The 23,272-nt window shown below is 43.7% G+C and overlaps 1 protein-coding gene across 1 annotated transcript in view; it reads left to right on the forward strand.

The window, feature by feature from the left end:
- The window catches only part of SLC15A1 (solute carrier family 15 member 1), a 54,843-nt gene extending 33,365 nt beyond the window's left edge, over positions 1-21,478 (forward strand). Inside the window, exons 10-23 of the mRNA XM_029938414.1 lie at positions 259-345; positions 1,093-1,182; positions 3,471-3,515; positions 3,673-3,705; positions 3,791-3,879; positions 4,619-4,700; positions 6,486-6,605; positions 7,740-7,886; positions 8,711-8,760; positions 16,622-16,729; positions 16,848-16,959; positions 17,501-17,644; positions 19,675-19,782; positions 20,708-21,478. Of these exons, the coding sequence (XP_029794274.1) occupies positions 259-345; positions 1,093-1,182; positions 3,471-3,515; positions 3,673-3,705; positions 3,791-3,879; positions 4,619-4,700; positions 6,486-6,605; positions 7,740-7,886; positions 8,711-8,760; positions 16,622-16,729; positions 16,848-16,959; positions 17,501-17,644; positions 19,675-19,782; positions 20,708-20,893 (1,401 nt within the window). The 3' untranslated portion in view covers positions 20,894-21,478. The remainder of the gene's footprint in view (positions 1-258; positions 346-1,092; positions 1,183-3,470; positions 3,516-3,672; positions 3,706-3,790; positions 3,880-4,618; positions 4,701-6,485; positions 6,606-7,739; positions 7,887-8,710; positions 8,761-16,621; positions 16,730-16,847; positions 16,960-17,500; positions 17,645-19,674; positions 19,783-20,707) is intronic.
- Positions 21,479-23,272: the final 1,794 nt, after the last annotated feature.

The following is a 23,272-nucleotide window of genomic DNA, read 5'->3' on the forward strand; positions in this document are numbered from 1 at the left end:
CCCCACCCAGAGGGCCTGGAGGGTGAGGTAGTAAGACTACGACTTCGTTTTCCCCACCCAGAGGCGCATCGTTAGACCGAGAGGAGGAGGAAACGCAGATTCTGTCCTTTAGCCTCCTTGTTCCGCTCATTATATGATCATATACGTTGCTCCGCTCACAGACACAGCTCTTCATTAAAGGCACTTTGACTGAGATGTGTTTCCCTCCAAAAGTAATTGGTTCTGTTTTGAAATGTGGTTTTTCTTCCTTTTTTTCAGTTTGCCGTCAAAAACAGGTTTAGGCATCGGAGTAAGGAGTTTCCCAAGAGGGAGCACTGGCTGGACTGGGCTAAGGAGAAATACGACGTAAGTGCCCGTGTCGCTGCGGGCTCCTCGGGGCCCTCCTCCAGCGGGACGGCCAGGCGGCGGTGCCTGTGATGAGGCCACGTGGGCAAAGTGATCAGCCGTCACCTTGTAAACCTGCCTCGTGTTCTGAGTCAGACTATGCCGAGTGTGTGTCAGTGTTGTGAAGAACTTGGTGAACAGTGGAAATATTTACCTGGAAACAACGTTATCTTTTCATGGTTTTTCGGTAGAATCTGTCATTAATTATGTGTGATTGTGGTCACATAACTAGTGTGAAACAGAAGAATCAGTGAGCAGTGGGGAGGTTTACATTTATTGGAATTACATCTAAATTCTAGTAATATGCCTTTTATTTATTTATTTTATAGTTTATTTATTTTGAGAGAGCAAGAGAGAGAGCAAGTGGTGGGGGGGGGCGGGCACAAAGAGGAAGACAGAATCCCAAGCAGGCTTCATGCTGTCAGCACAGAGCCCAATGCAGGACTCAAACTCACGAACTGTGAGATCATGACCTGAGCTGAAGTCTAGTCAGATGCTTAACTGACTGAGCCACCTGGGCGCCCTTAATAAGATGTCTTTTAAACTGATACCTGTACTTATTTTAAAAGGCTGAGGAATTTTGGGTTTTCTTTAAAAAATCTGTGGTAGGGTTCTTAGTCACCTCCCAGCTTGTCTCTGGATGCGTATATGTCTACACTGCAATACCATGGCTCGTGGCTGATTTGTCCTTCCCCCCTTCATCCACAGGAGCGGCTCATCTCTCAAATTAAGATGGTGACGAGGGTGATGTTCCTGTATATCCCACTCCCCATGTTCTGGGCCTTGTTTGATCAGCAGGTAATGTAAAGCTGTTTCTTTACATCTTTATGTAGCAAAATTCTTTGGGCACTACCTGGAGAGGGCAGTACTGAGTATTTAGCTCCTAAAAATGTTCTCTTCCAGTTTCTTTTTTACACTTCATTTATTTACTAAGTGCTAAATTTTTTTAATGTTTATTTATTTTTTGAGAGAGAGGGAAAAAGAGAGAGACAGAGCACGAGCAGGGGAGGGGCAGAGAGAGAGGGAGACACAGAATCCAAAGACAGGCTCCAGGCTCTGAACTGTCAGCACAGAGCCCGATGCAGGGCTCGAACCCACGAACCATGAGATCATGACCTGAGCCGAATTCGGAGTCTTAACTGACTGAGCCACCCAGGCGCCCCTATTTACTAAGTGTTAGATCACACTAAGTTTCTTAAAAAAAAAAAAAAAAAAAGAAACACAACTCTAGATGGTTCTATCCACATTTCTGTTGCAAAATAATGAAGAAAACCTGCTGTGGCCAAGTAATGGTGCCTTGGGAAAGACTTGATCGAAGTGTCTAAGACTCGTACCAGTCAAACAGAATAAAGAGTTTCTTTATTCTAGAGTTTCTTTATTCAGTTTCTTCTAGAAACTGGAACTTTAAAAAAATTACTAACTCAGGTGCTTTTATTGGGCAGGAAGGATTATTAGAAGGACAAAACATCTCTTGGAAAGAATTCGAGGAAACACATTTACCTCCTTATTTGTAAATGTGGGATTTAGACCAACATCTGAAGCACAGGGAGGTACTTCTGCACGTTGAATGGAAACCAGATCTCAGAGTCAGACTTGCACTAGGAATACGCTCACCACCGTCTAGCTGTGTGACTGCGGGGGATCCCAAGCCCTCTTGGAAGGGTGCTCGCCCAGGGCAAGCCTGTGCGCATCAAATTAGAGACCGTGCATAAAGTGGTCCGTGCCTGGCATCTCTTAAGAACCAAAGCAGAGGTGCGCTCCTGACTTTCCATGATGCCTTCTAAATGGAGTTAGCAGATTGAAACATTTATGTGTTCAGTCCTCCGTGGAAATAATCACATGTACTTGTGTACAGTCCCGAGTCGTCTTCGTATAAAATAAGTTAAATGTAACTAGGCTGCCGAGGATTAAATCCATCACTTTTTTTTTCATGTTTATTTAGGTTTAAATCCATCACTTTTTTTTTCATGTTTATTTAGGTTTAAATCCATCACTTTTTTTTTAATTAGAGAGAGAAAAAACAGGGAAGGGGCAGAGAGATTGAGGAAGAGAGAGAATCCCAAGCAGGCTCTGTGTCATCAGTGCGGAGCCCAATGTGAGGCTCAGTCACACAAACCATGAGATCATGACTTGAGCCAAAATCAAGAGGCAGATGCTTAACCAACTGAGCCCAGGTGCCTCTAATCCATCACTCTCTTGATGGAACTCCACTTCAGGACAGCCGAGACTGCCAAACATGGCTCTTAACAACAATGATGCTCTTGGGGCAACTGGGTGGCTCAGTGGGCTAAGTGTCCCACTCTTGGTGTTTGTGGGATCAAGCCCCACATTGAGCTCTGCACTGACAATGCAGAGCCTGCTTGAGATTCTCTCTGTCTGTCTCTCTCTCCCTCACCCACTCATGTTTTCTTTCCCTCTCTTTCTCTCTCTCAAAATAAATAAATAAACTTTAAAAAAACCCAGTACGGATGTTCTCAATACTGGGATGCCAGTGAATAGAGCATCTTCCGTGTATGTGGCTGCCTCCTCCTCACAGGTGATGCCAGGCTTTCCTTTTTTTAAAAAAATTTTTAAATGTTTATTTATTTTTGAGAGAGAGGGGGACAGAGTGTGAGTAGTGGAGGGGCAGAGAGAGGAGACGCAGAATCTAAAACAGGCTCCAGGCTCTGAGCTGTCAGCACAGAGCCCGATGTGGGGCTTGAACCTACAAACTACGAGATCACGACCTGAGCCGAAGTCAGATGCTCAACTAACTGAGCCACCCAGGCGCCCCGTTACCATGCTTGCCAACAGGCCTCAGACTGTGTCTTTGTATTTCCTAAGGATGGCTGTCTCTCAGCAGAGTGCTTTCTAAATTCTCCACGGGGGTTGAGAATTGTATGTTGTGTTAACCTTTGCAGCAGAAATGCAAGTTTGATTTTACTCCGTGTGACAATAGAGCTGGAGATAAACTTGAGGTAGAGAAAAGCATTTAAATCCCATAACATTTCAGACCTCCTTCCTGCTCTGGAAGAGATGCAACATTGACTTGTAAAATGGTTAAAATTCACATTCCCAAATGATGCAGTGAACGTGTTCATTTTTAGGGCTCCAGATGGACACTGCAAGCAACAGCTATGAGTGGGAAAATCGTGAGTTCAGGACGTCCAGCTATTCGCCCTCCCCTGGTCACTGCTCCTTTGTTTTAGTCCCTTTGCCACCTTTCCCTTCCCTGTCACGACATTTGTCGGCCTCCCCACTGATCATCTCCAGGAACCGATCAGTGAGACGTTTCCCCCCTCTTTTCAGGGACTTCTTGAACTTCAACCAGACCAGATGCAGGTAGGAAACAGTGTTTGAGTTGCTTTCTGAGATCAAGGTCACCTTTGAGATGATGACTAACAGTTCCTCTGCACTGTGCCCACAGACCGTGAACGCCATCTTGATCGTCATCATGGTCCCCATCGTGGACGCCGTGATATACCCTCTGATCGCAAAATGTGGCTTCAATTTCACGTAGGTGCCCAGCAGGTTGGGGTTGGGGTTGGGGTGAGGCCCTCTTAGTCCCAGAGCTTTGCAAACAGGCTGCCCTCCATCAGCTGGAAAGAATGTCTCCCCTCCCACCACACCGCCTATATAATGGGGTTTTTTAAGAATTATATTTGAGTGAGAAGTCTGTGTACTGATGTTTCTGGAAATTTGCCCTTAAATAAAAGTGCTATAAAAGGCAGCCTGAAAGCTTCTAATTAAAGCTTTCATATATGTAGATGATAGAAATGTTAACTCTCATCCAAAATATCGCCTGGGCCCTAGTTTCTAGAAATGAGGTGTAAAAATGCAAATAAGAAGCTGCATTCTTCATCTCAATCAGAAATAAGAAAGGGGGCACCAGGGTGGCTCAGTGGGTTAAGCGTCCGACTTTGGCTCAGGTCTTGATCTCACGGTCTGTGGGTTTGAGCCCTGCATTGGGCTCTGTGCTGACAGCTCAGAGCCTGGAGCCTGCTTCAGACTCTGTGTCTCCCTCTCCCTGTCCCTCTGCCGCTCATGCTCTCTCTCTCGTTCACTCTCTCTCTCAAAAATAAATAAACGTTAAAATTTTTTTTAATAAAAAAAAAGAAATGAGAAAGGAAGAGACACTTTCAATCAGTATTCCATAGGGAAGTTGGTTTCATTTGGGGGGGGGCGGCGGGAAGGAACGTTGTCATTAGCTCGCTGGGATGAGGCTGGTTGCGAGTCACTCTCACTTGTGTCTCAGCTCTTTGAAGAAGATGACAGTTGGAATGTTCCTGGCTTCCATGGCCTTCGTGGTGGCGGCGATTGTGCAAGTGGAAATTGATGTGAGTTGGCCTCCGGTCCCCCAGGGGCTTTTCCTGCAGGCCAGGTGGAGCGTTCCGGAGGCTTCTCTGGGGGCCATGGGGAGTGGGGGAGGCCAGGGTCTCTGCCGACAGACTGGCCTGGAGCCGGAGATGGTGTGGGTGTGCCGAGGGCCCAAATGGTCCTTTCTGGGCAGCACGCGACGGGTTCTCATCACATGACGGGGCAGCCAGACGGCAGGGACACGGAGGTTCCACTGACACAGTTTATGGAAGGGGAACAGGAGTTTATGGAACGAGTTCTTTTACAATCTGAACTCCTAGGAGATCTGGTTAGAAGGTCATCACTCAACAAACAGGAAGTACTTTGAGTATATGTCAGTTGTCTTTGGGAAGATGCCTGTGTAATCTCAAGTTTCTAGCGGTTAGCCCCCGTGCTGCTCTGCATCAGTCTGTTGGACGTGCCACAGTGGCACGAAAGCATGTTCCTTGTGCTCTTAGTCTGCGACCAGGCCCCGCAAACTGACGCTGCATAGCGTGTAGGACAGGAGGCAAACCCTCCCCTCCCCACTCTGCCCCCTCCTCTCTGCCTGTGTCTGTGTATCTCTCTCTGTCTCTCTATATTTCTGTCCTTATCTTTCCCTTCCTCCTTCTCTCTGTTTTAGTTTTTCTTTTTAAACTTGGAATTGTGATAAAAGATACATTAAAAAACTTACCATCTTAGCCATCACTAAGCGTACGGTTCAGTCGTGTTGAGTACAGTCACCATGTTGGGCCACCCATCTCTAGAACCCTCCCATCTTGTGACACTGAAGTTCTGTGCCCTTTAAAAAACAGCCCCCATGTCCCCTCCCACTGACTGTCCACACGAGGTCATGCACTCTTGGTACCTCATGTAAGTGGATTCATACAGTGCTGGTCCTTGCTGAATGGCTTGTTTCACAGAGCATAATGTCCCCAAGGTTCTTCCGTGCTGTAGTAGGTGTCAGAATCTCCTTTTGTAGAGTGGAATCATGGTCCACTGTTGGATGGACCGCGTTTTGCTTATCCATTCGCCTGGCAGTGGGCATTTGCGTTGCCTCCATGTTTTGGCTACTGTGTGTCCTGTGGACGTGCACGTACCCCCTTGCTCTGGAACATCACTAGCTTTGTGCAAAATGAATTGTGGGACTGGCGTAGACTTCTCGACTGGAATAGAATGGATTGGTCCAGGGACATCGGGATTTGAGAGAGAGAGAGAGAGAGAGAGAGAGAGAGAGAGAGCGCGCACTGCAGGGAAAAGGCAGAAGCCCTGAAGGAACGTGTGGAGGCAGGAGGGCATAGAGCAGCTGCGGAAGGGTGAGCACCGTCGGGGCTGTGCTCCAGCTCCCGGAGTTACAGGGAACAACGGTGGCCTCCAGGAAAGTAGATCTCATGCATCACAACAAGATAAACACCCGCGTAGGCTGTGGTTACTCTGACCCCCGCAGACAGCAGGCTTTAGCCCCTGGCATCCCCGTTTTCCCTCCCCCGGCCCCTGGCAACCACCATCCCACGTACCGTCTCTGTGAGGTCATGCCCTCTTGGTACCTCATGTTGGTGGCTAGGTAAGACCAAGAGCAGCCTCTTTGTGATTTATCCCATGTTCTATACAAAGATCATTTTCTGCGGCTGCCACGAGGCGCGGTTGCAGGCGTCACGGGGGCGCTTGGCATCTCAGGAGAGCGGCTTTCCGTGCTGGAGCAGAGTCGGGGTGGGCGGGTGCCAGGGCCCAGCTTACCTTCAATCTGCATGGCAGGCACACTGCTAATCTTCTTTTATTTTGCTCAGAAAACTCTTCCAGTCTTCCCCCAACAAAACGAAGTCCAGATTAAAGTACTGAATATAGGAAATGATAACGTGACCGTATATTTTCCTGGAAAGGCGGTGACCCTTAGCCAAATGTCCCAAGTAAGTAGAAGGGAATGCAACTTTCTTTTTTATCTGCTGACCCAAATTATAACAGGATTTGGAGCAATCGATCTTCGTGACCCTTATGGAATTCCTACAGCAGCCCTGAAGTGCAATGTCTTAGTGTCTGGGTGTCGTCTCGGCCTCACTCTAGACCAATGGGCCTCAGACTTTCATGTGCATGTGAATCACCTGCAGAGTTTGTCCGGTGCATATTCTTAATCAATAGGTCAGAGATGCTGCAGTTTTCAACACGCTCTCTCTCACGAACCACACTTTATATAACAAGGATCTGGCAGTGATTTTCTACCAGAGGCTATTCTGCCCCCTCGGGGGACATTTGGAAATTTCTGGAAACACTTTGCATTGTCACAACTGAGTGTGCTATTGGCATTTCATATGTAAGAAGCCAGGGATGCTGACACACAGTCCCACAACAAAGAGTTATCTGGCCCCAGATGTCAATAGTACCAAGGTTGGAAAACCCCAATCTGGATGGTCACTGGTCTCAATTAGAGGTTCTCATCCTTGGGTCCATATTGGAATCACTAGAGAGCTTTGAAAATTCTGATACCTCAGATTTAACTGGTCTCTTTCCTGTTCAGCCATGGTTGAGAATCACTGCCTTATAGCTTATGAAACTGGCAATCTCAAAGAAAAAAGAAAATTTGACTTCTGGTGCCCAGAGCAGCCCAGTACTGACTGTCACCAGGATTATGGCTTTTCCTCTACCGCTACTCTTTGCTTAATGGTAGAAATGATTTCCAGAACATTTATTTTCATAAAATGAATTAACAGTAAAACGCTGTACAAAAAAGTATGATTCTTGTATAACACTAAAGAAGTTCATGCTAGAGTTCAAAAGAGTGGGTTGGGGGGCTGAGCAAACCAATTCCAGCTTTTTTTTTTAAGTAGGTCCTATGCCCAATGTGGAGCTTGAACTCATGACCCCAAGATTAAGAGTCACATGCTTTACTGACAGAGCCAGCCAGGCACCCCCTGCCCCGCAAGGCTTTTTTTTATGTGTATGAATGTCAACTGGGGATGTCAAATAATATACCATGACAGTGTTCAGTTACACAGCGCAGAATAAGACTCTACGGTTTAACTATGACTCCTTTTCTCTCATTGTAGACAGATCAATTTATGACATTTGATGGAGACAATCTGACAAGTATAAACATTTCTTCTATCGGATTACCAATTGTTCCAGTAACTCCTAAGTTTGAGCAGGGCCACCGGCACACCCTGCTAGTGTGGGCGCCCAGCAGTTACCGTGTGGTAAGTAGTTCCACACCTGCCGCTGATTCCTTGGTATTCGCGGTGCTGGAAACACAGCCTGTGAGCGGTGTGACTTCACCCCGTGTAGTAGTATATACGATAACCCTCAAGTCTTCCTTCTTCAAGGATACATGCCATTTGATTTCCAATAAAAGTTTGAGTAATGGGTGGGAAGGGTTAATATTAATTAAAACGTGTAGACAGAACGTTCGGGCACGATATGGTGGGGGGAGTGCATACAAGTCGCACAGAATACGTAAGTGCATTCTTAGCAACTTTTTGAGATAAAAGTTTAAATGTATCTCTATATTGGTTATAAAATTCACACTGAGTAATTGGAAAACTAAAGCAATCCCTGAAAAATATAGTAAATATATCAGGTAAAAACAACAAAAATGCATACAAAATATTTCAAGACAAAATACAAGCATCTAGAAGTTCATCCACATATTAAGAAACTATGAAGGTATAGTGGAACCAAGTGAAGGAGTTGTGGGTTTTCTGTAAGGTGCTTGGAGGTGACCTTCTAGAAAACTGCAAACAAGACTTCTTGGTCATGTGTTTTATTAGGGAGCTCTTGAGTGACTCATTCCAAATTCTTAGACAGTAGGGTTCCTTGGAACCTCTAGAAAGCAAGCATTAAAAATTGTGGAGACTCCTGTTAACCTCAGAGAAAACCAAGGCTGAAGGGTGGAACCCTGTACATGTAATCATTATGCCCTGGACTCCTAGGATAGATTCAGCATCATTCTCCTTATCAAAGGCTGAAATGGTAATCTAAACTTATTCAAGTGGATAAGATTTGAAAATGCTTTCTTTCTCAGATCAAGGATGGCCTTAACCAGAAGCCAGAAAAAGGAGAAAATGGCATCAGGTATGTATATTTCTTTAAATATTAAGAAAACTTTGGGGCGCCTTGGTGGCTGACTTCATCTTAGGTCATGATCTCACAGTTCATGAGTTCAAACCCTGCACTGAGCTCTGTGCTGACAGCTGAGGGCCTGGACCTTTCTTTGGATTCTGTGTCTCCCTCTCCCTTTGCCCTTCCCCTACTCACTCTCTGTCTCTCTTTAAAAAATAAACATTAAGGAAATTTTTTAAAAAACTTTAAAACTTAAAGTTTTATCAGCTTCTTAAGGAAGTAATGGAAATCCAGCTGAAACAAGGCTATAAAATGAGAGTATGGGAATTTACCCAGAGAATGTAAGGCTGGTTCAATATTCAAAAACATCAATTGAGATAATCTTTCATCTGAATAAAATGAAAAGGAAAATCCATATCATCATATCAATGGATGCAGAAAAAGCATTTAATAAAGTTCAGTGTCCATTCATGATTTAAAAAAAACACAACAACCTCAGCAAACTAGTAGTTGAAGGGAACTTCCTTACTCTAAAAAAGGACATTTAAAAAACTCAAGCTACTGTTATACTTAATGGTGAAAGTCCAAATGCTCTTCCCATAAGATCATCCCGCTTACCACTCCCATTCAGCATCCTTCTGGACACCCGTGCAGTGAGACTCGAAAAAGAAGGAAAAGCATCTCGATGGGAAAGGAAGAAATAAAACGATCCCTACTCACAGATGACATAAGTATCTGCACAGAATGCCCCAAAGACTACGGCACAAGCTCATAGAATCAATAAGTGAGTTTAGGGATGAGTGTAGAAATGTCACAAAATACAGGGGTAAACAACAAAACATCACATTTCTATTGACTGGTAATGAATGAGTGGAAACTGAAATTTTGAAACTATATAATAGCTCCAAAAAAGATAAAATACTAGTTACAAATTAATAAAACATATACAGGATTCGAGAACTAAAACTACAAAAGGCTTATGAAAGAAATTAAGGGGAAATGTGCTGGGTTCATGGTTTAGAAGACCTAATGTAGGAGCACCGCGGTGGCTCTGTCGGTTGAGTGACCGATTCTTGATTTCGGGTCAGGTCACGATCTCAGGGTTGTGGGATTGAGCCCCACACTGGGCTCTGTGCTGAGCATGGACCTGCTTGAGATTCTCTGCCCCTCTCCCTCTGCCCCATCCCTGCTTGCGCACACGCACGCACCAGCCCTCTCTCTAAAATAGAAATAGAGAGATAGATAAATAAATAAATAAATAAATAAATAAATAAATAAATAAATAAATTTTAAGTTAAAAAATGGGGGGCTTGGGTGGCTCAATCAGGTGAGCGTCCAACCCTTGATTTTGGTTCAGGTCATGATCCCAGGGTTGTGGGATCGAGCCCTGCATCAGGCTCTGAGCCAAGCATGGTGCCTGCTTAAGATTCTCTCTCTCTCTCTCTCTCTCTCTCTCTCTCTCTCTCTCTCCCTCTGCCCCTCCTCTGCTTCTGCTCTTTGGCTCTGTCTGTCTGTCTCTCTCACATTAAAAAAAATTAAAATTAGAAAAGTTTTTTACTAAAAAAATGCAATCTTATGTTCACATAAAAACCTACACACAAATGTTCATGGATAACATGATGAATGGATAAACAGACAGTAGACCACAGTACCTCCATGTAACAGAATATTACTCAAAAAAAAGGAATAAATGGTTGATATATACAGTAATATAAATGAAGGTCAAATGCAGTATGCTGTAAAGGAAGCCAGTCTCAAAAAAGTGACATGCGTACTGTGTAATTCCATTCACATGACATCCTGGAGATGGTCACAAACACGATAAGAATGTGGGGACGGATTAGAGGTTGCCTTGGGTAGGAGCGGAGTCAAGGTTTGCTCTGGGCAGCGCAGGGGGACTTGGGGACTGGTCCGTGTACTGGTTGTAATGGTGCTTCTATGGACACGTGTTAAAGGTCAGAGAACTGTACACCAAAAAGCCAACTGTCTGTAAATAAGCCTTTAAAGTAAGATTGAAAAATAAGAATAAATTGGAGGAGAAATGAGAATAGGTCTCCTATTTGCCTCAGTTCCTATTGCCGGTCCCTGCTTCCCTGTGGCCGCACGTTAACGGTTTTGGACTTTTGCTATTACCAGTTACCCCTAAAACATGAACTCATGGAGGCAAAGGTAATATGATTAGGATGATGACTATTAAATTACTAACAGAAGTGGTAAAGAAATGGAATTAACTTTTCATGTCTCTTTACCTCTGGTTTGTTTCATGTTAATATTTGTAATATTTATCATTGCGTGTATTCCACATGCGAGATTAATACTAAAAATAGATTAATAAACAGGATTTCCAGGGTGGCTATATAAATATTAGTCACAATGTAATAGAAGTCTTAAAGAGACGAAACCTAACTTTATATCCTTGAAAATATATCCTCAAATAGAAATGTTCTGAATGTCAAGATTAGTTGAAATATCCTGTTATAGATCCTGAATTGTTCAGAGTTACTATATCTTGATTGTTTTAATTTTAATTATTTTTTTAATGTTTATTTTTGAGAGAGAGTGTGTGTCCACCAGCAGGGAAGGAGCAGAGAGGGAGGGAGACAGATGATCCAAAGTGGGCTCTGCACTGACAGCCGTGAGCCTGATGTGGGATTCGAACTCACAAACTGTGAGATCATGACCTGAGCTGAAGTCAGACACTCAATGACTGAGACCCCCAAGTGCCCCCGATTGCTTTAATTTTAAACCCAAGTTTTCTTGCACAGCCTTTGTTTTTCCTATAAGTTACTTGGTCTCTTGTTGACAAAAGAATAAGCCTTTATCTTCAGGGAGATCCAGAGACTGGGTCCAGGGACTTCACTTTCCTCTTTGAGAACCAACTCTTGAGTATGCTCTTTGATCCAACTAGGGCATTCGCTCTGTCGTCCCGTGATGCCACTGTCCTCCTAGAATTGTCTCTGTTTGCCCAGGTTAGTGCCTTCTGGGACTCATGTTATCTTTCTCGGACACCTTCCTTGTTTTGCTACAGAGCGTGCTCAAACATCTGACCAAGAAAAGCTGTGAGGTAAATTACAATTCCCTCCTTGCCTCAAAATGCTTTTCTGTTCTCACACTGGGTCACAGGTTAGCGGCCATTTTCTTCCCAGAACTCTGGAATCTTATCTCTAAGATAAGCATCTAGCACCTAGTTGTGCTCAGGATAGATAGATAGATAGATAGACAGACAGACAGACAGACAGACAGACAGACAAATAGATAATCTGCCACTCTCTGTAGTTGATTTCATTTTCTTTTCACCAAGGCTTTGGTATCTTCTTTCTCCTTGGTGTGTTCACATTTCTCTGCAGTGTAACTACATGAGGGTAGTTGCCAGCCCTGGGCCCTTTCAAGTTTTGGCTCCTCCTCTCTTTCTTTGTTCTCTCCTGTTGAGTTTGCTAAGGCTGCCATAACAGAGTACCACAGCTGGAAGGCTTAAGCGACAGAAAATTATTTCCTTGTAGTTCTGGAGGCTGAAAGTCCAACATCAAATATTGGCCGGGCTGCTTTTCTCTGAGTCCTCTCCACTTGGCTTAGAGGTGGCCATCTTCTCTCTCTGTCTTCACGTGGTCTTTCTTATGTGAATCTGTATACTAATTTCCTCTTCTTACAAGGACACCAGTGATCTTGGATTAAGGCTCACCCTTATGACCTCATTTTACTTTTTTTTTTTTAATAGTTTATTGTCAAATTGGTTTCATATAACACCCAGTGCTCTTCCCCACAAGTGCCCTCCTCCATGACCACAACCTCCTCCCCCTCCCTCTTCAGCCCTTGGTTCCTTTTCAGTATTCAATAGTCTCTTATGTTTTGCGTCCCTCTCTCTCCCCGCAACTCTCTTTCCCTCTTCCCCTCCCCCTGGTCCTCCATTAGGTTTCTCCTGTTCTCCTGTTAGACCTATGAATACAAACATATGGTATCTGTCCTTCTCCGCCTGACTTATTTTGCTTAGCATGACACCCTCGAGGTCCATCCACTTTGCTACAAATGGCCAGATTTCATTCTTTCTCATTGCCATGTAATACTCCATTTTTCTTCTTTAAAGACCCGACCTCCAAGTACAGTCACATTCTGAGGTCCTGAGGGTAGGACCTCAAGATGTGAAGGGGGCAGGGGGACACATAATTACGTCCATGACATCTTCTTTTGTGTCTTCTGGATTGTTCCTCCATCCCGCTCACAGGTACATCCACACAACTGCCTAGCAGATCGGGAAGGAAATCCGCTGATGTCGGTCACCTGGCCCTTTCCTGATCTTTGTGTTTGCGTCTGAGCTGGAGGCGTGTCCGGGGTTTCCTTTCTGCCTCAGAATCATCATTTTCATTTCTTCAAAAATGTCTTCTAACTTTGGAAACTTTGAACAGTTTAAATCGTGGTGTCCTTTCTCATTCTGGCACTACGCTAAGGCTTCATTCTTCTCTTTCTTGAAATTGTCTTTATTGAGACACATAAAATCAGCAACATTTTACCCCACCAACCCCCCCAAGGTGGTAAAAGATAAGTCAGGAACTTTTTCTTTTCATTGGCAATGTGAAATCCTTAGTGGATCGAAGGATTTGCTATTCCAGCATTGTCCGGGAAGTTCTGGAAAACTCATGTCAGAAGCTAATTGATAAATAGGACAACTTCAAGTATTTCAGGAGGTCAGATTTCTGAGTCATATATGAGTTAAAGAGTACATAGAATGTTAAGCAAAATGGATTCCTTTTAATTATGTGGGGTCAGTAAGTTGCAAGACATACATGGGCTCCCTTCAGCAGAGTCCTCTAAGTGAAATGACAGCACTTTGGTCAAAAGTCGGTTGAGAATTTGATGTTGATCTTTCTCATGAATTTTTTCAGCATTACATATTGATATCTATGTATATATTTACAAATAATGTTTTTGAGCATGTTTTCAAACTTAATGTTATTTTTCTATTTATGTGCTTCAATATTATGTAACATGAAATATATTATAAAATATTACTTTAATATTTAACAGTCTTACTATATGTATCCCTTATCTCCACTCACTTAAACCACTATGTAATATTTCATTGCAGGCATATACCATAATTTATTTACTCATCATTTTCTTCAAGGAAATGGCAAGATTACTGCCATTTTTCCAAGCAGTGCCACAATTCACATTCATATGTACATTTTTGTCCCCATGTGCAAAGTTTCTCTAGACAGGTAGCCTTTAAAACTTCTATCAGATCCAATAAAAATATTTTGAACATATACCTAAAATGAATGAACATGTTATCTGTTATAAATTATATTTATTTTTATATCAAATTAATATTTGCATTATAAATAATGTAAATATATATTAAAAGAATAAGAAAAGTAAAAAAACCAATATTTTACAAGTATTTTTATTTACTGGTGGTACAAAAATTATGATTGTAGATACATGATTATATATGCCTCATTCGTTTCTAAAAATCTCAATTTAAGATTTAGAAAAAAATCTATGCATAGGTTTGCTTGTATGAGTTCAGTTTATTTCAGTCTTTGGTTTTCATGACCATCATCCTGACAGAGACACCAAGGAGGGACGTACTGACCACAAGTAGGTGAAGAAGAAATCTTCATTTAAAAAGATAGCTGTGCGTTTATTGAAGTCGGTATGGTACTGGGATCACTGGAAACCCACATGCAAAAGACTGAAATCAGACCCTACCTAATACCACACACACACATTTCCTCAATGGATCATAAACCTAAATATAACTATAACAATAACACTTAGAAAAGAAAAATAGGAGTAAATCTTTGTGACCTTGGGTTAGACAGTGGCTTCTTGGATATGAAGCCAGGAGGATCGCAACAAAAGAAAAAAATAGTAACTTGGGCTTCACTTTATGGAAAGCTTTTTTACTACCAATGAAATCATCAAGAAAGTAAAAAGCCCATAGAATGAGAGAAAATATTTGCAAATCATATATTTGATAAAAGATTCTGAATATATAAATAACTCTTAACAGGTCAAGAGTGAAAAGACAACCCAATTTTTTAAATGGGACTTTTTTTAATATATAATTTCTTGTCAAGTTAGCTAACATACAGTGTACACGTGTGCTCTTGGTTTTGGGGGTAGATTCCCACGATTCATCGCCTACATACAACACCCAGTGCTCATCCCAACAAGCGCCCTCCTCAATGCCCATCACCCATTTCCCCCATCCCATGCCCTAAATGGGACACTTTTAAGGAGAGATTTCTCCAAAGAAAATATACAAACAGCCTAAAAGCATAGGAGGAGGTGCTCAGCGTCATTAATTATTAGGGAAATGCAAATCTAAACCACAAACAGATTCCATCTCACACTCACTAGGCTCTAACCAAAACAAAAACAAAAGCAACAAATAAGGCAGTAACAAGTGTTGGTGAGGATGTGGATAAATCGGAATCTTTTAGCACCGCTGGTGGAAACGTAAAATGACAGAATGATTCAGACACTTTGAAAAACTGTTCCTCAAAGTGTTAAACATGGAGTGACCATATGACCCAGGCATTTCACTCCTAGGTATCTACCTAGGATCTAGGGTCCTGTTGACCCGTGTCAGGTTCTGTTTTCTATGTTAAGTTCCTGTCAAACTACACCAAGCCCAATGCCCTTTAGGACTTGAGCTTAATTCAGAGAAATATTCTCCCAGTACCTCGAATCTGACTGGCATTACTTGTTGCCAGAAAGCTGATGGAATTTGGCTGTATTGTTGTAGGAGTGTACAGGTTACATGGTTCTCTTCAGTCCTTAGGTATACAATCTTGTTACTTCCCATTCTTTAAATCGGACAATCTGCTGAAAGGTTTCACTCACCTATCTGGTAGGAAAAATCAACTGGTCTTATTTGGGGCAGCACCCTCTGTCTTGTGTAGGACAAGAGAGTCAGGGGCTTCTGTAGCCTGGAACATTTAAGGAAGGGATCTGATCATCTGTCTACACTGTCACCATCTATATGGCCTTGGAAGGCAAACAACTCAACTGTCTCCACTTGGAACTAGCAGCAAGTCCTGTGGGTGCTACACTCCTACCTGTTTTCCAGTGGGGTGCCAGGCACCAGCACTCCAGGACCGGCTGACCCGAGGGGAGCCCCCCAAAACTGTCTCTGGTTGCCCGACTGGCCTACTTCTCCCTCTCCACTCCTCGCCCCTCTCTGCTCCTAGAGGTAAAGGACAGAAAATGGCCTTCCATCCCCAGCCCCCCAAAAAGAAGCCCCAGATGGAGACTGTTGGCTTTTCACACTGCCTGGTATTTGATGCTTCCTCATGGACTATTTGCATGGACTTCACTGCTTTAGCTCTAAAGCTTCTGAGCAAGGAACACAAGACATGCTGCTAAAAGGGGGTGCTCAGCACCAATTTCAATCTATACGAACATCCTAACATACCATTCAAATAGTTGCTAGTAGGAGCCCAGGTGGTCAGTTGGTTAAGCGTCCAACTCTTGATTTCAGCTCAGGTCATGATCTCACAGTTTTAACATCAAGCTCCATGTTGGGGCTGCCTGGGATTCTCTCTCTCCCTCTCTCTCTGCCCCTCTCCTGCTCATGTCCCCATAGCCCCCCCAAATAAATAAATAAACTTAAGAAATAGTGCCTAGTTACAAAGTACTTAGAACAGCTCTGGGCAGAGAACTGTGGCAAATTCTCTGGGGTGTGTTCTCATGAGTGATTGAACAAAGACCAACCTAGGGTTGCTTGTTTCTGCCTTTATAGTCTAGAAATCTTCTGTAAATATCTTAAAGTCCTTCCAAAAGAGAGCATAGCCCAAGTTCAGGTGCATAAACTATGACTAAGCAAAGTATCCCTTAGTCCAGTCACAAGACAGATGGTTTTCTGTTTCAGATTTATAAATACTTTTGATGAGAGCTTCAACATCACAATGGGTGAGAAAGTTTACGTGAATGTCACCAGTCACAATGCCAGTGAATATCAGTTTTTTCCTTTGGGCGCGTAAGTACCTACACTGGACACTGTGCTCTAAAGTTCAAGGGTTTCAAGACTTCTTTAAACAATACATCGAAGCTATTAATACCAGGAATGTTTACCTATATTATTCTTTTCTTCATAGAAAAAACTTTACGATCAGCTCAACACAACAGATTCCACCGCAGTGTAAGAAAGAATTCCAATCAAACAACCTCGAATTCGGTAGTGCCTATACCTATGTAATCAGAAAGAAGGTCAGTGTCTCATTCTGTTGCATCAGAACTTCTACTCAAACACTTAGGTCCTGGTAATGATTTAGCTGGACTTACGTTAGTGTCTGTATTTTAAATGGGCTTAGAATTCATTCAGTCTGCCACTAACCCTTTAACTTATCACTGACTTAAGTTCAATGTTATTTTTTAGAATAAATATAAACAGACTCATGGACTCTAAAAGTTCATGTTAACTAGTATTTGTTTCTTCTTCATAGTCTATTTACATGGACTTGTGAACTTTTAGTCCAAAGAGATGGCAACGTTTTAAATAACCTGACTTCCAATCTGCTCTCTGATGTAAGAGGAAAACACCGGTGAACAGACTTTCAAATCTCACCAAGGCCATTTCATCGCGAGCATAAAATGCACTGTTGCATATTTGCATTTAAAATGTGTACTTACTTGGCAAATCATATGACATGATCCTAGAAGTCCAAACTCCTTTTGCCTGTTTGAGCTATTTTTATTCTAGAAGCAATCTCCATTTTCCTTTCCTCTCACTTTTGCCTTATTGGTTTAGAGCGACGGCTGCCCTGAACTGCACATATTTGAAGACATCGCGCCCAACACAGTTAACATGGCTCTGCAGGTGCCACAGTACTTCCTGCTCACCTGCGGCGAAGTGGTTTTCTCGGTCACGGGACTGGAATTCTCATATTCTCAGGTCTCTTGTTCATTGTTTCTACCACCCCTCCCCCACACTCCTGCCTCCGAAAAATGCTGCTGGGACTTCATTTAAATCAGCTCTACATTTATAGTTCAGAAAACTCTAGAAAGCATTATGGCATATTCCACCAAACAAGGTTTTTTGAGATCACCAAGTCGTTGAATAATAATATGATTCTGTTTAGCTTCTTGGGTGCATATATTGTATGATATTGAATTCCCACATCATATACTAGAGATTTAGAGTCGTAAGTGGGAAGACATGTATTCATGACTGGGACCAGGGTTCTGATAGGCAGCGCATCCTCTACTCTGAAACAACCAAGTGATGTCAGCTATTCAGCCTGGCGCTCACTTCCAGGTCCGTGTCTTTGTGACCAGTAAGGCCCAGTTGAGATGTCTTCATAGCTACCAGTAAACACACTGATTAAGGCCTAGCTTTTATTTATTTCTTTTTTTTTTAATGTTTATTTATTTATGAGAGAGAGAGACACTGTGAGCAGGAGAGGGGGAGAGAGAGAGAGGGAGACACAGAATCCATAGCAGGCCCCAGGCTCTGAGCTGTCAGCACAGAGCCCGACACGGGGCTCGAATTCACGGGACCTCGAGATCATGACCTGAGCCAAAGTTGGACACTTGAGCAACTGAACCACCTAGGCTCCCCAAGGCCTAGCTTTTAAAAGTTAAACAGTGGAGGCACCTGGGTGGCTCAGTTGGTTAAGCATCCAGCTTTGGCTCAGGTCATGTTCTCACGGTTCATGCGTTCAAGCCCCGCATCCAGCTCTGTGCTGACAGCTCAGAGCCTGGAGCCTGTCTTCAGATTCTGTATCTCCCTCTCTCTCTCTGACCCTCCCCTGCTTGTGCTGTCTCTCTCTGCCTCTCAAAATTAAATAAAAAACATTAAAAAAATTTTTTAAAGAAGTTAAACAATGTTATTACTTTCAACTGTTAAAGATGAGATTCATGAGACAAATTTTGCTGATACCAAATTAGAGCTTAGTTTCTGAACTATTCCATCAAAGTACAGCTAAGGCCATTGTGGCCCTAATGCCTCCTACCTTCCATTCTTGCAGTAAAGATTGTAAATGTAAATTGAACAATCCCTTTCTGCAGTTACCTCACATTCTAATTAAAGATGACCATACCATAGGTGACAAGAGACCTTTTGGTGACATGGCAGAGAAGTCCACAGAAGAGCAAGCTTCTAGCTCAGAGAGTAGCCGCCATGTAGGGGACAAGATGGTGGGATGGATGGCTTTGCTGGGAAACTCCTCTGTAGAAATAGAATTAATTCATCTGGTTTTTTTAAGTTTGTTTGTGTTGAGGAAGAAAGTTAGAGTGAGTGGGGGAGGGGCACAGAGAAAGGGGCAGAGAGAGAATCCCAAGAAGGCTCCCCAATTTCAATGCAGAGCCCTACGTGGGGCTTGAACTCACCAACCCTGAGATCATGACCTGAGCCAAAGTTGGCTATTTAATTGACAAAGCCACCCAGGCACCCCAATGTGCATTTTTAATGTTGTTTTTATTTTTGGGAGGGGGAAGGGGCAAAGGGAGAGGGAGACAGAATCCTAAATAGGCTCCGTGCTGTCTGCACAGAACTCCACGTGGGGCTCGATCCCACGAACTATGGGATCATCACTTGAGCTGAAACCAAGAGTCAGATGCTTAACTGACTGAGCCACCTAGGCACCCCCTCAATGTGCATTTTTAGGGTGGACTGCCTAATTAAAGAAGCAGTAAGTTGTGGGGCACCTGGATGGCTCGGTCAAGTGTCCAGCTTCAGCCCAGGTCATGATCTCACGGCCCATGGGTTCAAGCCCCACATCAGGCTCTGTGCTGACAGCCCTGAGCCTGAAGCCTGCTTCGAATTCTGTGTCTTCCTCTCTCTCTGCCCTCCCCCACTTGTGCTCTGTCTCTGTCTCTCAAAAATAAATAAATGTAAAAAAAAAAAAAAAACAATCAGTAAGCTGTGTTCTCCCGCTCTGTGGTCGCAGTCTGGGCCAGGGCTCACTCTGTGTGTCTCCGCAGGCCCCCTCCAACATGAAGTCGGTGCTGCAGGCGGGCTGGCTGTTGACCGTGGCCGTTGGCAACATCATCGTGCTCATTGTAGCAGGAGCCGGCCAGTTCAGCGAACAGGTACAGGGTGGAGAAAGCGAGCCTCGGTCTTATATGTCAGTGGTCGCCCTGTGACGCTCCCCATCCACCTTTACATACACACGGTCATGTCCGCTAACGATTGGATAAAGCCAGATGGAGAGGGTGATGACCAAACCGTCTTCTGGCCACGTGTGTGCTGACTCTTCATGTTTACCCTTGGCGTCACACATGTTGGACAACCAGCACAACTAGGTTGGGTTAACGTACCTACATCCTAGTGTGGTTTACTATCAAAGGAAAGATCTTCCTGGCTTCTGTGAATGCAGCTTAATGGCCCCAAGCCACACATATTTTCCAGAAAGCTCCATAATATCTAAAGTTAGAGCCATTCTAAAGGTGGTTGCAATTTTTCCAGCTAACATAAAATGAGAGCTTTTCTGGTGCCGAAACCCTGTCCTTCAAACTTCAGCGTATACACCTCCCACGGGGGTGGTCCCGTACCCTGTCTGCTTCTTTACGTCTCTCTCTGGTCCCATCAGCGACCGTGCTAATTCTGTGCGCTCATAACCTCAAGATGCTGCCGAAAGAAAATGTGGGAGTCTTAGAACAGTTCAGCATATTATCTTTCCCTCAAGGGTACTGTGTAGTGTTCTTGGGGCCCCATCCTTCCCGGGGCCGGCCATGTCCCTTCATGTGGGCTTTTCAGAAATGTTCTCTCATCTTCCCAAACTCTTGGTTTCTGCACTCCAGCACTGTTAGAACGATGTTATCTTTCTACTTGGGCATTCAAGAAAAGCAGGCCATTTTGTATCTTTGGTAGTAGCCTCCCAATTTTCCATAACGATTTAATTGCAAAGCACCCCCTACCTAGACATAGCAAGAAAATACACACCCAATGCGTACGTGACCATAACCTGTACCATTTTTGTTGTTTTTTCTTGCTCCAACTCCAACTCCCTCAAAGTGGGCTGAGTACATCCTGTTTGCGGCGTTGCTTCTGGTGGTCTGCGTCATATTTGCCATCATGGCCCGGTTCTATACTTACGTCAATCCAGCAGAGATCGAGGCTAGTTTTGATAATGATGAAAAGAAAAAGAACCTGGAAAATATATATTCCACGATGCCTCCCGTCTCACAGACACAGATGTAAATGTCAGGAAGCAAGTGGAGGATGGACTGGGTCTGGAACATGCCCCGACTTCTGTCCCCTGGTGGAGGACACTGACGGAGAAGACTTCAGAATTCTGAACCAAGAAAGCTCTTTTCTGAGCAGCCAGCACTGAACCTAAAACTCTGGAAGAAGTCTTTTTTTTTTTTTAAAGAGAAATCATATTTAAAGCATGCACACACATACACACACACACACATACACACACTTCTACAGCCATGAATCTGTACCCTGCCTTTAACTCCTTTTCTACCACATGAATGACGTTATTTTGGGCTAAATTTTTTGAAAGGTGGCAAAGTTCCAGATTGTTTGCATTCTAACAGTCTTTGAAAACACCATTCAATGTGGCAGGAGCCGATGTAAAGAGTGAATTTACAGGCTTTAGATGGTATATAATAAGCACCAGCTAGTATTAACTGATAACTTTACCTTTGGTTTTTTGTTTTGTTTTTTTTTCCATTCCCTACCTCTTTAAATTTTGTGTGACTCAAAAGACCACTCCGGAAAAGGCCAGTAATGACTCTTGGAGTTTCAGTGGTATGAAATACATTCCTGTTCTTAAGAGTAAGTGTCTGTGTGTTTTGGAGGATCGAATAAGAAATCCTTAACATGGGTCCTGATTCTAAAGTCATGTACACTCAACAAAGGTTGATAGAAGTATGAACAAAAGCAATGCCCACATACAATAAATTCCAGGAACATGAAATACCAAGATTTGTTTCTTCCCAGTCCTATTTTTCCCAGGGATATAGAGCTTTCTACGTGCATATTTATGTACCATCTTGAAGTGTTTTTCTCAATCCTCAGAAGCATTTTTCTGTTGGAACAAAAACTCTTGTAAAGCGTTACAAAGACTTCAGACTTGATTCATCCTATAGGTATTTATCTCAGGTTATCAGGCCCAGAAAATTCTGCTCTGTCACTCCTACAAAAACAAACTTGCTTACAGCTCTGATGTTGGAACCTGCCCCTGTCATCGATCCGGAGGAAGGGCCTGGGCCAGACGTCCAAGATGCTTCGTGCACAAGCTCATCACTGTACGGCAAAGACTGAGGGAAAGGGAGGCTCCAAGCCCAGAGTGAGAAACCCAGTGTGAGTCTCAAGCCTTGCTGAAGTCCTCCCCTTGGGATCAAGTCCTCACTCTTGTATTGAGGCCCACAAGGCTTTTCCTCCCTCAACACATCTTTCTCTCTGTTCACGCCAATCCCACCGACATTGACCTTCTTCTGGGAAGCAGCAAGATCTCATTTCCAGGTCCGAAGAAGAATCAAGTCCTGAGACACATATTCTCGACCCACCTTTTGCCCACCGCCCCTCCCACCTGGCTGAATCCTTTTCATTTTCAGGATTCAGGCCACTTCCCCCAGGAGTTTCCCCCACCCCCCCAGCCCCAGTCTGGCTGTCCACCTGTGCACTCACGCCATTCGCCCTGTCCAACTCTGCCTAGGCTGAAAGGTCTGTGTGTTTCTTATTCTCCATTCATTCTCTGCAACATAGTGGGCCTCAGTGTGCTCCCCTCGGGCCGGGAGGGGTATGCTGGCAGAGGCGGGGAACCGAATGCTCAACAATGAGGGGAATGAGCCTAATGAATGAAGTCTGGCGTGAAAGAGTAGCTACCAGGAAATATTAATTTTGCCTCCCTGATCATTCTGCCCTCTGACTCACATATGGTGCCTTTGATGGGGCAGACCAGTAGCTGCAGTGATGAGGGCTCAGGTGGCATCACCTGCTCTGGCCAATAATTGAAAGAGAAGTAATTCTAAATCCTCCAAAGATATTCTAGCCCTAAGTGTCCTTATAGTCACTGGGTAACACTGGGCAAGTCTGGACCTTTTAGATTTCATTTCTCCTATAAGTCAAAGAATACCATACAATCTGAAGCCTTAAAAAATCCTTCATTTCAAAGTATCTGGCACACAATAGACTCCCCAATATTTGAATGAGCCCCCCCTTGACTCTGATATTAACACTATATGTGTATGATATTAACACTGTATGCTTTGCATATGAATGGAAAGTATGCCTCCATGCGCTTCATTGGCCTTTAAATGATATGAGGAGAGCGTGAAGGGAAGCAGGCACACTGTGCTGCCCAGGGCTGAGTTTCCAGAGCCATCCTCTCTCTAGCTATTATTTGACCACTTCTCCAAACATCATCAAGACTGATAGGTGCCAGCATGGGTGTTCTAGATGCAAGGTATTGGACAATAGCAAATGTCATGATGCAGGGACACAGGCAGAGGAGACATATCTCGCTACGTCGATAATTTGGGGTCTTTTGACCCTCATGTTTTTATGCTTTCCTTATGCCTTTCTCTAAGTTCTGGGCTGACCAATGTAAAACCAAAATGGTCCACT

The sequence above is a fragment of the Suricata suricatta genome, chromosome 4, assembly GCF_006229205.1.
Source record: "Suricata suricatta isolate VVHF042 chromosome 4, meerkat_22Aug2017_6uvM2_HiC, whole genome shotgun sequence".
Lineage (NCBI taxonomy): Eukaryota > Metazoa > Chordata > Mammalia > Carnivora > Herpestidae > Suricata > Suricata suricatta.